A 15,348-nucleotide genomic window follows, 5' to 3' on the forward strand; every position below is an offset into this window, starting at 1 on the left:
GGGTTTTTTTAAAGCACCTTTTTTCAGTGTTACATGTCTTTCCCTTCCTGAGATGCATTTGTCAAAAGTTTCACCTATTACATTCATTCATAGAAGTTTCTTAGGTGCTTCTGAATTCCTCAGACTTTCTAAGGGTTCTCTTTCTGCCTCTGTGATATGTGGAATATATTTGGCAAAAACAGATAGTCAGTTTGGCCAGCTCTGATGTATTTTAAATAAGAAGTAAATTATGGTGGTTTCGTGCAAGAATGAACAGTAATATTTTTCTCTTACTGTCTGATGTTTGGTCTAAGTAGAAAGTGTTGTCCAGGTGTTTATTTCCAATGTCCACTTCAGATCAAAGCACTAATTTTATTCCCTTTTTCTGTGTATCAGTCTTTGTAGTCACACACCCTGTTGTTTGAATCTGGAGGCTTTTGCTCTTGTACATTATTCTCCTTTCTCTCTTAGACCACCAACATTCAAAGTAGCTTTCTCTGTGGGTGGGATGAATAATCTCCGAAGCTGGTTGCTTATGACCAGTGACCATCACCATACCATATGACCAAACACCATAAATGCCATAATATACAACATTGTTTGCCTTCACCTCTGAGGATGTGAGTCAGGGGAGATCCCACTGCTGTCAAAGCAGTTTTTTCAAATAACCTATTTGTTTCTGATATCAGTAAGAAAAGCTGGATTTTATGCTCCTCTGCCAGGGAGTGTAGTGGGCCTATGATCAGACTAGTATATCCCTTTCTTCCAGTTCTCAGTGTCCTGCTCAATATACGGCAAAAACAAGCATTAATCACACTTAGTCATCAATGACCAAGAATGTTGTGGTGCCACATTCCCTTTTGCTTAGCTTTTTCCCAGGCAAAGAAAACAGAATACATGAGGATATGCAGTGGTGGTCTGTGGAAACTATGGCAAGATTGTAAGTTGTTTGTATGGGCACTTCGAGGACCAAAAGAAGTTGGAACTGAGAAGGGAAGCTGGAAGGGAGAGAAGGCAGAATTTTTGAAGGAGCTAAGGGTTGCAATTTAACTGCTGGTGACATAAGTTATTTCCTCAAGTAGATTTTAATGTCTTGTGTTTGAGGTTTTTATTGTTGTTGTTTGTTTGTGGGTTTTGGGTTTGCTTGTTTGTTTGTTTGTATTTGGTGGGGGTTTTTTTGGTGCCAGTTAAAGAAGTGCATTAGCATGAAGGCTTTAAGGGGTTTAATGATAGCATTGGGATTTTGCATATGTTTTTATGGTCATGTTGTTAATATTTTGAACTTTTTCAGCAAACTTAAATGTTTTCCTGAAAAATCAATCATATAGGCTAAGGTGGATCATTTAATCTTGTGATGGTGCTTGAATACAGACAAATGTGGGCTGTATTTCCAGGAGTAAGTGTGTTAAGTCCCAGCTAAAGGCATGAATCTGAAAAGAATTTTTTCAGCTAGTTACCAACACCTCTTAATGCAATGCAGAAGAATACAAATACGCTTTGTGTACTGCTGTATGTGTAAGCAATGAAAAGAATATTGGATAGTAGGTTCAGTTCTGTTGCCTACTCTTCTAAAGGCTTTTGTGAAATTACACTATGATCATGTGTATATTAGCCAACGGTGGAATTACCCATGCAGTAAGACTCAGACTTACTCATTTTGTCTTAAAAAGGGAGTAATTACATGGAGAGCCAGGCTTCAGTCTAAAGCAAGGCATTGACAAGACTCAGTGTAGAAATAAGCGTTTTTAAGCACAACTACAATAAATAACTGTAGTAACTTCCCTAAGATACATGTGATTTCTTCATTATGTGGTATTTTTCATCTAGGTGTCTTGTATTTTGAATAGGGATTGTACACTTGAGATAAACATTACTGTAGTTTGAATAGGAGTTATAAGCTTGATATAAACATTGTTGTTCAAGTTTCTCTGTCCTTTATGTAACAGAGCCAACTCAATGAGCCCAGTAATGGTTTCCTGTCTTAAAAATCTATGAATATACAATTGACTCAATGGTTGCCTTTGATCTTGTGGTTTCTTGATCCATTGTTGTGATTTATTCACATAATCTGTCAACAATGTTAGCAACTTCCGTGTCTTCAGCTCATTTCTTTATAAAGTCTAGCCTGAAATGATTGATTATAATCATTCCTTTTGGTTCTTTAAAACGATCCAGGGTCTGTAGTGCAAGAAAATAAAAACACATTTTGGGTAATTATTCTGTCTTTTTGTTTACCCAGCTGAATGCAAAGTATTAGATTGGGCAGGCCAGCAGCTGCTCTATGGATTAAGAGGCCTCAGAATTAAGCAGTGCTCTTCAGATAAAACATTTAACACTGTTTTGTGTTGTAAGAGGAGCAGATTTGTTGTCATTATAGGTTTGTCATAGTTAAGTTTTATATTTAGTGGTTAAGTTTTATATTTAATATTTATATTTCTTACTCAAAGATACGTAATTGCACTTCATTACATTTTCAGTGTGGTTAGATGCTAATATCATTTGCAATGTGGCAAACTACATTTAATGATTTAAAGGAACTCCAGTAGATTCCTAGTCTTGGTTATCCCCATCCCCTCCCACCTGCTCTGCTCTCACTCCTCAAAGGTACTCAACCTTCCATACCTCTTGGGCCAGTATGACAATGCAAACAAACCTTCCCTGAGCTTTTTGTGCCCTTTATTTTAGCTTTCTTTCTAATTTGGTGTGTGCCTGCAGCTGCCAGCTTTGCAGGCCTTCCAGATACTTTGCAGGGCTAGGTCTGACCAGTTTACTGAGAAGAAATTAGAGCTGACAAGCAGCAGCTATGTGCCACTTAGGAGAAAAGAAAGAAGGAGAAAAGAAAGAGCTGGGTTATTTGCTGACTTCCCATCATTTGGAAGGAATGAGGGAAGATATGGAGGAAGGGAAATGTAAGGTGGCCTGTATTAGCTGCTGCTTGTACTTCGGGAGGATGGTATTTAATAAGGCTTATAGGAGGTAGAGCTGGCTGATTAGACTTTGTAGGATAGTGAGACATCCACCCTTGTAAAAGAAACCTTCTTTTCCTCTTCTTGATGAGACATGAACTTCTCTCTTAATCATCCCACCACCTCTTCCTTTTCAGTCGCTAGGAGAAACTGTTTGTTTTGTCTAGACTTTAGGCTGAAGTCACTCAGTCTTCCAGGTGGGTGTCTTTATGGTGAGTCAAACCACCCCAGACTGCCTGCCCAGAATGCAGTCCCAGAAACTATCCCTGCTCTTCCTCCTACAAAATACTAAGCAAAAACATCTATCCCCATATGGAAGCAGCTCTTTGGAGTTAGTTTATCCTCCTTATGGGCCTCTGATACCTCCATTGTCTAGGCTTTCAGTTTTCTGCTGTGCCATCCGTTGAATGCAAATGCTGACACATGGCTTTAGGCAAATCCCAAACCTGTGTGTGAGGCTATCTGCAGTTGACAAGAAATGTGTCAGCAAAAGTTAAGATAACAGAACCCGAGGCTTTGAGGGCCAGCCCTTCTCTTGATCTGATGGGAGACAGAAAAGAGTGGCCCATTCTTTTGGCAGCTGTGGAGGAAGGGGGGAGCTTAGTATTCTGGGACAGGACAGGGTATTGAGGTTCAACATGACCAGCGACCCATAACTGCCCTGCAGTGCTAAAATGGTTCTAACAAGGGTCTAACAAAACCCTCATGGTGCTTTGACTAGACCCACTTGAGCCTATGGAATTGAGTTTGAGGTGAGAAATCAATGAGTTTAGCAGCCTAAGAGGGATGCCAGAGGATGAGCTTTCTTTTGAGCTGTCTTCAGATGATTCTTCATCTCAGGGGATTGGATGTGCATCTGAGTTTTAGGGTCATTATTGTATTCTTGCCTGGAGTTCAAGTCCCCTTAGTAGGGGCATGTTTGGGATGCTACTTCTAACACATCTGTTGTCCCTGATCTTCATCTCTTCATGAAAGTAAGGGCCTGAGGTTTTGCTGGGAGAGATTGGCCACAGAAGATAGAGCATTTATACAATTACTACTACTACTACTACTACTGAAAAGATAGAAGAGACATTGGGTAGATGATGAGTGGATATAAAAAGATGTAAAAAAATGTAAAAATTGAAGAGCTTAGGGTTCAGAGCCAACTGTAGGCACTGAAGCACTTACTTTTTTGAAACATCAGTTCTGGATGTTGCAGGACATCTTCAGAGCTCAGGTTTGTTTGTGCTCTGTAGGTGCAAGGTAGCAATGCAATGGAATAGACTTTGCCTTGGCCTGCGGGATCTGTACTTCAGTGTAAAGGGCATTAGGTGTGTCCCTGAAGGAAAACTTCAAACTTGGTTTTGCTTTATTTTGTTGATAAAATCCAGTTTGCATGCACCAGAGCTGCTCAGCTATTGCAATTAAAGTATAGTAAATAGGAAAAACTGAGGGATTTATTTTGAATGTTCATTGTTTTTGCAAACTAAAATTCACCCAAATAAGGCTGCTAAAAGAACAAGCAAGCAAAGAGAGACACAGTTTTGTAGAATAATTTAGATTGGAAGGAACTTCTGGAGACCACCTAGTTAAATCCTTTAAAGCTATTTGAGATAGTTTCTGATTTGTCAACATACCTTTTTGGTGTGGAGTTCTAATTTTTGTGCTTAGACTAGGTTGGCAGGTTTCAGATTGAAGCGTGAACTTTGTATTTGAGATGACAGGGGATGTTTTAGAAGTAGTCGTGTACATAGATATTTGTTGGGGAGTGGGGATGAGGGTATCATTGCTATGAATGCTATATTTAAAATGCTAGGGTGTAGTTTGATCTCAAACAGATTGCTTCACATTTTGGTTTGGAATTAAAATAAAGAGTAACTTCACGCAGAACAGGTCTGCAGTATGCAGTGATTCATCTAAGGTGAAGTTTCTATATATTTAACATGCAGAATTCTTGTTTGGCTTCAGCTCATGTTTAAAGAAGTTGATTTAGCACTTAGCATTCAAACTCAATAACTTACCAGTGCTGTCTTGTGTGTGTGGACTCACCTGTTAAAAATTAATCTCTTTCTTAGGGATTATTAATATAGCCTTTGAATGAATTCTCCTTTTGAGCCATACTTCTGTGAATTTCTGTCTTTCATGGTTACAGAAGAAGTTGATGGAGGCCAGGGTGGAGCTGTATAAATTGTTCCTTGTACAAGCATTAAATTCTGATGGCTTATCTAAGGCTTTGTAACTGCTTCTGAAAGATACCTGTAATTTATCTTTTACCTTTACCAGGTGTTTGGTATTAACAAATTCCTGTGAAGTGAGAAGGCTGTTGTTTGACAGTGGTCAAAACTAAGTGTAATAGTCACAAGGGTCTATTTCTTGTTACTGCTTTCTAAGTGAGATATCTTTGACTAACTTGAAGCGTGCCAGAGATTATTTTTTTTATTGATAGAATAAAATGTTTATCTGAGTTTTGTCTCACACTATACTGGTTCTTGAGGTAAAGAAAATAACTCCACTTTAATGAACAAATCCTCTTCCATTCCCTTCAAGTAAGCCAGCCTGTTAATTTTAAACTTGAGTCAAAATTGTGGATTCCGCAGTGTAATTACAGGTATGCAGATATATTCTGTCAAAACATTGCTTTTCATTACTGATCTTAGAATAGTTGTTCCTGTCTGTTGTGAAGTTGGTTTCTTAATAACTTTTAGGAGGATGTAACTTGTCAGTCTAGGAAAAAGAGTTTGAAAAAGTTGGATAGTAGATCCTAAGTGAAAAATCTACATTAGTACCTAAGTATGTAAGGTAGATAGTACATTACCAATTAAAAAAAACCACTAAGGTATCATGGAAGGTCAGGGTAGAAATAAGTCCTGTAAGCTTGGTATCTGTACGGGACAAAGGAGTAGAAACAATAAGGAATATGGTAATCAGTGTCTGGGTGAACATGATTTATATAGTTGGTGAAAATTACATACCTGTTTGAAAGGAACGTTATGCCTCTCCAACAAAGGGTTCAAAACTCCTTTAAGTAAGGATCATATGGTTTATCTTGCTAAGATTTCCAGAAAGCCTTTTGTCAAAATTTTCTTGGAGAAACTAATGTGAGACTTACAAGGTTCTTGCACAGATATCTAATTGGTTATAAAGTAGGAGTGGACGATGGGGTACTGTTCTATCCTCACCAGGGAAGGGAGCCACCTGTACTGCATGTAAGCAAGTATGAAAATTGGATGAACCATTCAGTGATGTCTTCTTGATGGATCAGCAAGGGCTGGTCCTAAATGTGGAGAATTATAGTACGCTCTTACAAAGCTGGATGGCTGAGTGATAAAAGAGTGCATAAACTTTTATGTAGATAAATGTAGAGTAATATAAGTGAAGAAAAAAAAAATCATAACAGCACATGTAAAATTATAGCCCCTGAGCTGAGTACATTTCTTTGCATGTAGAGGCAAATGAAACTGTGAGTCACATGGAAACAATGGGGTTTGGACTGTTAAGCATCTTTCTTAGTGTGATCCCTGGGAAGTGCAAGTCTTCCAAAACAACAGAAGCTTGTTCAAAATAAACAAAAGGTAGTGGTTGTATTCCTACAAGGTAATCAGGCTATGCATGAAAGGTTGTGCCATGGGCTTTTGCAGCTCATGGAAGTCTACATGGTCTTACTGGGGGGCTATGTAAGCTCATGCAGCGAAGCTGAAAATAGCCAAATTTGTAGGAAACACATTTGAATCACATCCACATCAGGAAGTCTCTGAGCTTCAAAAGTGATAGTTTCTCAAAGAGTAGTAGTTGAAAATATAATACATAATTGTCTTGCTTTTCATCTTCCCTGAGCACATGCTGTTGGCTGTTGTCAGGGTCAGGATACAAGAGCTCTAGTGAGGAAGGTTTTTATATAGATCAGACACAGCTTTTCCTCAGAATTTCAGTGCCGTGATACAGGGAGATTGGTCCATCCTTTTCTCATCAATAAGAATTAATGACCATTTTTCATCAAGAAATGATAAGTAAGATATGCTGCATTTGTTTTGGAAAGAGTAACTTCACTTTCTTCCATCAGAAAACAGAAAGTTCATCTACTTTTGTCATTTTAGATCTAGAACTGTTAGGTTTATCATCAGTAAAGTCTGTGTTTTGAAAATATTTTACACAGCGTGAGTGCATTGTGATGCTGATGACTTCTGTTACCAAAAGACAGTGGAGGTTCTTGGTTAGTTTTATTTTTCATATAAAATCGCATAAATTTTCTCACTGTATATAAAAAAGTAAAATTTCTCATTCTAGTCATCTGCAAATTATTCTTTTTTGACCTACTCATGTTAATTCTGATTTTCTCCATTGCCGTGAAAGATATTTGGTAGGGAGGGGATCAACAAGTTAACTCTTCCCTGATAGCTGAGGATGTACAAAATGGCAGCAGATGATAGCAGAGATCATGAGAAACTAAAGCTCTAATTTAAGAGAAAATTATTCCTTTCAACTTATGGTTCAAATGTGTACTCTCTCTGTTTAGCAAGAGATGCTCTCTTATTTATGTTCTGGTATATCATGATGTTCTTTAATCTTTACATAACTTAAATTCCTTTGCTATGAAAGAACATGTTTCTGATGAGTCTTTCTGAGAGCTGGCAGTATGGTGGCTTCTGCCTTTTTCATGTTTTGTCAGCCAGCAGCATGGGTAACAAAAATATTGTTCATAAAATAGTTCCAAAATGTTGAGATTACTTTAAATGTGTCTTTTCTATATGTCCTGTGAGTATTCTTGTTTCTTTCTGTGCTGTCTTACTTTCATGAAAATTTCCATAAGCCAGAGAGAGATAATGAAGTATGCTAATTTTTATTTCCATTCTCAGCTTTTTATTATATGCAATGGCAGAGCTACAGTGCTAAGCAGTTTTAAAAGGGAGAAGCAAATAAAGTAGCGAAGCACAACTACCTCCATGGTAATGGTATTCATTGTTTCAGTCACTAGCTGTTGTAATTCATTAGAGACACCTAATGGAGTCTGAAAGGCTGAATTGTTACTTTTAAAACCAGTGAAAACCAATAAGCATAATTAAACTGCATTTTAATTTACTTCAGAAATACAAGCCTGGTCGATGTGATGATATTTTGAAATGGAAGCCACCCAGCCTGAACTCAGTTGATTTTCGTCTAAAGATAACAAGAATTGGTGGAGAGGGGTATGTAATCTCTTCCCTTTTTAAATCTGTAACGCTCGTGTGAATGTCCCCTAACAGTTAATCTCTCCTCTGATATTTCTTGACACTTCCTGAGGCTAAGCCTTTCTATATTCTCTAGAACTTGTTCATTCGAAATACAAGCAACTGTTATAATTAGTGTTGTACTGAAAACAATGGCAGATGTTTATATAGTGAATTTATTAATTCTTAAATTAAGTTTCTTCAAATTTCTCAAAAAAAGTCCCATTTGGATTTGGCACTCGCCTGTATGTTTTTGAGAGTAGACAGGCTGTATTAGATTAAATTCCTAAAACTGTATTTCATTGATTTTAGACAAAACGATAACAACTAAAGCTTTCTTGTACTTTGGAATTTTGCACAATGACAAACAGTACTTGTTTTCTTAGAGAAAGACAAAGCCTAACATTTTTACTTGTTAGGAATTCTTTAGTATTGTCTTCAAAACTGTTAAAATTTTAATCAAAACAAGTGAGTTTTAATGGCAGAAGACATGAAAATCTTTACCTTGGTCCTGTGTACTATTTTCCTAGTTCAGTCACTGCACATATTCAAATAGAGGTTATTTCCATGTTTAGTTGTGCTGGGGAGGGGAAGGGAAAGACTGAATCACCAGATTAAGCTTGCTTTGGAAAAATTTTTGTTTAAAATGAAATTAATGATTTTTAGGTCACTTGGTGTTTTAACATCTGGACTCACTTCAATTGACAGTGAGAAATACTGACATTTAACTTTTCTTTTTCTTGGTGCCACAGGCAGCTCAATATGATTAAACAATTAATTCAGATATTGCTTGCATATTGCAGAGTCCTAATAATGGCCCATTTAACTTTTAGACATCTGCATGTTACATTAATGAAAACGTTTGGTGAATGGAGAGACTCTTCAGGATATGGGGGTTTTATGCAAAATGCACTCAACTGATAAGTTCTCAGTGTTTCATGAGGTCAGAATTATCCGTTCAAATTTTTTGTGTTTGAAAATGCAATATTAAGTCTTCAGTAACAATATACCTATTTCAGAGAATACGCAGAAATACTTCACTTTACTTCAGAGAATCAGCTCATTACATTTTATGTTTGTTTGCAATTTATTTAAGTCTCAGGATAATGTAATATGATAGATTTATGTAGAAGTTCTTTTAAAAATTGCCCATTATTTGATAGGATGGTTATTTTTATTAGAGTATTCTTATGACTTCTACTGGAGTTTACATGTATACAGTACTAGCTTTTGATTCAGAAACAAAATGCAACACATTTTTCATTTCACATTAGTAAAGGAGTATTGGTTTTAAATACAAAGCTGTCAGTGCTGTTGTGTTATGTTTAATGTATTACATCATAGATTATTTGATTGGAACATGAAATGGTTATAAACTACGAGCCGGCAAAAAAGCTATTTCTAAAATGTTAGTAGCAGTTAATAACAAGTTATTAAAGAATGGCTGATCCATTGTAGAATTGGAATAACTTTCTAACATTTAGAGAAGTTCTATCATATTTCAACTATGTAAATATGAGAGCAGTTCTTATATTATGGAAATAATTACCTGAATTACTCTGCAAATAATGTAATATTTAAATATATCAGTGTTTATGCTGCTTTAACGTGCATATAGAAAGTCCTAGAAATCTGATATTTCATAAATAAAGTACAGTTCTTCCAGGTAAGTTTTACTCCATCACACACGACAATTGACTGCTACTACTAATATAAGCACATTCATCCAACAAAAATAAAATTTAATGAAGTATTGGGGCAGAAAATAGTAACTTAGCAGTCTTGGGAGAGAAGTATTTATCTTAAATAACATCCTATGAAACAGTAGTTTCAGCTCAGTGAAACACAAACTGTGAATAAAATACTCCAGGTTTGCCTGCTTCAGTTGTTTCTTTGGGTAAAATCTAAAGTCATTTAAAGAAACTTCAGAATAAAACAGCTTTTGAAATTGTTGACCAGAGTTTTAAAAGAAGCGTCTTTAACTTTAGAATATATAAAGACAGTTCCTGAGTTCTGAGCACTAAAATTCTGTTTGATTTGATGAACTGAGTGTCTTGCTGCTGCAGTTCTAATGTGACAATATTGGGCTTCCTGCCTCCTTCCCACCACACTGAGATTAAAAGTAAGCATTGATACTGGTTTCAACCTGTTAGGTAAAGGAAATTTTCTTCTTTGGTAATCCAAAAAGGAATTACAGCATTACAGAATGGGGAAGGTTGGGCGGGGACCGCAGTAGGTTGGTCATCTGGTCCAACCTCCCTGCTCAAGCAGTCACCCTAGAACTCATGGCACAGGATTGCATCCAGATGGTTCTTGAATATGTCCAAGTGAAGGACACACCACAATCTCTCTGGGCAATCTGTTTCAGGGCTTGGTCACTCACACAGTGAAGAAGTTCTTTTGTTCAGATGGAACTTCCCGTGCATCAGTTTCTGCCCATTGCCTCTTGTCCTATTGCTTGGCACAACCAAAAAAGCCTGGCTCCAATCTCTGACATCTCTCTTCAGATACCTACAAACATTGATGAAGTCCCCTCTCGGTCTTCTCTTCTCGAGGCTGAAGAGGCCCAGCTCCCTCAGCCTTTCCTTGTAAGAGGGATGTTCCAGCCTCTCAGTCATGCTTGTTGCCCTCCACTGGACCTACTCCAGGAGCTCCAGGTCTCTTTTGTGCTGAGGAGCCCAGAACTGGGCATAGCACTCCAGGTGTGGCCTCACAAGAGCAGAGTAGAGGGGCAGAATCACCTCCCCATACCTACTGGCAATGCACCCCAGTATGCCATTGACCTTCTTGGCCACAAGGGCACTGCTGGCATATGGACAGCTTGTACTTTAGCAGAATCCTCAGGTCCTTCTCTGCAGAGCTGGTTTCCAGCAGATCGGCCCCCAGGCTATTGTGGCACATGGGGTTATTCCTCCCCATGTACAAGACTGTGTGCGTTTGCCTTTGATGAATTTTAGAAAGTTTCTCTCTGCCCCTCTCTCCAGCCTGCTGAGGTCCTTCTGAAAGGCTGCAGAGCCCTCTGGGGTATCAGCCACTCCTCCAGCTTTGTGTTATCAGTGAACTTGCTGAGGAGGCCTCTGCCCCTCCATCCAAGTCATGGAGGAATAAGTTAAACAATACTGGGCCCATGACTGAACCTTGGGGAACACCACAAGTGTCAGGCCTCCAACTAGATCCTGTACCACTGATCCCGACCCTCTGGGGTCTGCCATTCAGCCAGTGAATCTGTTGGGCATTTGACAGCAGAATACTACAGACGTGGCTGAAGTACTATTACAGAATTTACGGAACTTGCATGCTGTTTTGGCACAGATAGGCAAGCAACATTTACAGAAATAGAAGGTATGGCTTTGTATTGATCTCTTACAGACAAATAAGGAGCCCAAGGTAAAGTATTGATCTCAAATACATAACAGCTTGAAACAATGTGAACAAAAATTGTCTGTAATTTCCAAGTCCTCTGTGCTGATTTACAGGCTCATCTTTAAATCTTGAAATGCAGACATAACTAAACCTGTGTTGCAGTTGTGTGTGATCTTATCACAGTTTACAGCCTGGGCAGTAGTATTACAAACTGAACCAAATCACAAAGCTACAACCATGCAGCCCTTGCATTTATAGGTGCCTACTCACTCAAATGGTAGAAAAAAAAAAAAAAACCAAACCAAAAAACCACACATATAGGAGCATTATTTATTCAGTAGCATGAGATTAGAGTTCTGTCAGCTGTTGGTCATGTCTTTTTGATAGCATATGTAATTGAGATCCTGAACAATTGTAAACAATCTTGTGCATTTTTCATCTGAATAAAGGAGTTACCTCTGGGGAGTTTGCCAGATTTTAGTCAGTGTGATTATTTTCCATCTATGTAAATTCCCCTGTGTTTTGAGTTGAGCATTTCCATCCATAGATCAGTTTGCAATAGAAATGTTAACTGTAAAATAGCTGCTGTTTCACCCCAGATGTAGTCCCGTTACGGATGAATGACCAATTGCTTTTATCTGGGCTTTAGTTATTTTACTCTTGATATTGGAGGGAGTTTTGCCATTGAATTAAAAAGGATTGGTCTTATGATCTCTGAAGTACTTTTAGAATAAGTCTGATAAAGATGAAGACTGCATAACAAAGAATAAACATAAAGAAAAAAGGTACTACTGCATCCCAAAGAAAGGCAGGATTTCTGTAACCTCAGTGACCTAATACTGCCACTCCTGTTCAGTGCACATATTTGAAAGAAATTGCATTATTGCACCTTAGTGAGTTACATCTTATCAGCTGAGCCTTGGTAATGGTCTCCTGCATATTATCATAGTCCAGCCTTTCCAAGCATCAGGATGCTGGTTAGATTAACTCTATTTGTGTCATGTTTGCAAGAATGTCAGCTTGTGCTCTCTCTCAGTCTCTTCTCATTACTTCAATATAGTTAGTCTTACTTAAAAAAAACCACCAAAGCCCCTAACACAAAACCCCTGCAATAACGACCCGCAACTCATTAAATCAGTTAAACAAGAGAGTACTTTGTTGTTTGTCTCTTGTGAAACACAGCAGCTGAACTGAAAAGCCCTAACATTACGTGTGTTTTTAAAAGGCTGATCTGCTTCCCAACACTTCTCTTTAATTTCAGGTTTATTAGAACAATGGTCTCACGTATACCTTGTGTTTTCCTAAATTAGGATGATGCTCACAGAAGAAAATAAAATAAGAGCGTCTTAAGCACATTAACTGCTTTTCTCAATGACCTACAAGTTAAATGACCTTATTAGTAGAGAATGTGAATGATATTTGTTTGCTGTGTGCAGATTCTCACTTATATTACAGGGAAGACTGCTTTTAAATAGTAGAGATGCTTTTTCTCAAAATGTCTGACTGTATGAATATTTCTTAAAAAGCCAAAAACCCCAAACTAACTCTGAGTCTTATTTAAATGTCACAAATATCAAGTGAAAATGTCACGTAGTACCATATTTCTGGTAGCTTCCATAAGCAGAATTTCTTAAATGTCCATGCTTCCTTTTACAGATTTTTAATTAGCCTGTGCAAATCCCTTAATTTTCTCTGTATCAGAGTGCTAAAATCAAATTACAAGCAAATTTTTGGCTTTATTTGCTTTGAATTAATATCTTTTTGGGTCAATTTGATACCATTTAAAATCACAGTATAATATGAATTTTATCTAGTACCTTGAAATGCTGGAAAACATCAAGGATTTTACTCATCTTTGAAGATGTACTCCTCTAAAAAAAAATTAGTAATTTGAAGTAGACATGAACTATTATTAGTGTTATGTTTGCATTTTTTTTATTGTATCCATGATTAACTAGACCATATGGGGAAAACTCCAAACACTGTTTAGGCAAAGTTCTGTTTAGCCTGGACATTGTCAAGTAATAAAAAATGGGAGCTAAAATACAATACATTCAAGGGTAGTGGGGATGTCCTTGGATCCATTGGATATTACAAATCGTCGAGCAGATATAGATACCGTGACTACAGGCAAGTGGATGTCTTCCTTTATTTTTTTTTTAGAAGTGGTTTTCCTTTATTTTTGGGAAATGCTTTTTAGTTTTCCTTTTTGTTTTATAAACTAAAAAGGACTGGGGGAGAAGAAGAGCTGCAACTGCCTCAAAATGGTTGTGATATTCTTGATTTGCTCTCATGTAGCTATGTTTATGCCCTTTTTATAAGCTAGTCTTTCTCACTCTTCTCCTTTAAAAACAGATTAGTCACTGGCTGAAATATCATGAGTTAATTGAATCAGCTAAGATAGCAAAACTGATGTGATAGTTTGTATGGTCTTGGTGTTGGTGCTCCTTCCTCTCTTCCCATTCCCACTTTCATGTGATACTGAAGTTGTTAGTTTGGGCTGTGAAGTCTTTGCCTTCTGACCTGTTTGCAGAATGTCCATTATCAAAGAGAACAAACTTGTTCTTATATATGCCATCCAATCTCAGAAAGGGGCTTTTACAAGTAATACCCTGGTGATAAAAATAATAATCCCATGTTCCCCTAGTTTCCACAGAACACAGACAGTGTTGGGCCTGCATTGCTGTTGTAAACAGTGGAGTTATGAGGCCAAATGCAGATGAAGTTGTACAGCAGTAATGGAATAAATATGGACAAGATGTTGCAAATAGAGGCAAAGATGTGGGGATGACAGCAGGCTGAGTGCAGGTTTCAATGTGTGAAGTGTGTTTATGGCTGTACCGTTGTTAAAGGAAGTACACATGCTTTGGAATTGCTTACTTTTTGTGGAAATGTGAGAGTTGCAACTGAAGGTAAAGGAGTAATTTGCTTGGCTATTACCTTCAGGCATTCAGCTGTTACTAGAGTTGACTTTCTCAAAAAGGAAATGCAGGGGCATGGTTGTGCCAAAACAATGAAGAGGATGTTATGTGCAGAAAGAACAATGCAGTGACACAGGAAGGGGAAGCCCAAATGCCACCATGGTAGAAATGTGCCTGTGCAGCTGCAACATTGGCATTGCAGAGGAAACTGGTAGACAGACAGTTTAGCAAAATTCTATGCTGTAAATATATATGCTATATTCCTTATATGAGGACATTTAAAGTATTTTTGTAAAGCTTCAGGCTTTGAAAACTATTTTCAAAGTAAAGCTTTTAATCTAACCTCTGTTTATACTCTGGTACACTGAACAAACTCTTGGACCTTCCACAACTAATACTCAGGATGCTCTTAGAATTTCTAATGTTGTATTTCAAAAGTGAAGTCAGCCTCATCTTTTTATATGTTCAAGTGGCAGTCTTGGGCAATCTCCATCTGTCAGATAATTATTCTACTTCAGCTACTCATTTCTCCAGATTTTTAAAAGCTTTGCCTCATATCATCTGAAAATTATCTATATGCTTGCAAATTGGAATGTAAATGTAGTCTCGTATGTTTTATAGACCCTGTTCCCTATTCTTGTACTAGCTGCTGCCTTAAAGTGGTCTTTCCAGTTGCTTGTGTCAGTTATCATCATGTTTATCCACCCTGTTAAGATCCATTTGTATTTCTTGAGTGAGATCAAGAAAAGCTCCCAAATACCACATCTTGAAAATGTTCATACCTCCCATGTATTTCTCTCTTCTAATTTACATTTGGATTGATATTTATTCCTATTTGTCTATGTTGGTTAGATTTCTTGCTGCTTGTGAATGTGGAAGTGGAGGGCTGATGCCACCCTCAACTGAACTACTGTAAGGTGGTAGAATCTGAAA

At 37.6% G+C, this 15,348-nt stretch overlaps 1 protein-coding gene across 2 annotated transcripts in view; it reads left to right on the top strand.

Moving 5' to 3' along the window:
- The window catches only part of RNGTT (RNA guanylyltransferase and 5'-phosphatase), a 170,409-nt gene that overhangs the window by 99,084 nt on the left and 55,977 nt on the right, over nucleotides 1-15,348 (top strand). The window contains exons 13-14 of one of the 2 annotated variants that reach the window (XM_066179571.1): nucleotides 8,010-8,110; nucleotides 8,965-9,234. In XM_066179571.1, coding sequence (XP_066035668.1) covers nucleotides 8,010-8,110; nucleotides 8,965-9,052 — 189 coding nt within the window. In that variant the 3' untranslated portion in view covers nucleotides 9,053-9,234. Of the gene's footprint in view, nucleotides 1-8,009; nucleotides 8,111-8,964; nucleotides 9,235-15,348 lie in introns of those variants that run through there. The other variant, XM_066179570.1, reaches the window with a different exon arrangement.

Source organism: Chamaea fasciata, unplaced genomic scaffold (assembly GCF_029207755.1).
Source record: "Chamaea fasciata isolate MVZ Bird 193981 ecotype frontalis unplaced genomic scaffold, bChaFas1.0.hap1 SCAF_3, whole genome shotgun sequence".
Taxonomy (NCBI): domain Eukaryota; kingdom Metazoa; phylum Chordata; class Aves; order Passeriformes; family Sylviidae; genus Chamaea; species Chamaea fasciata.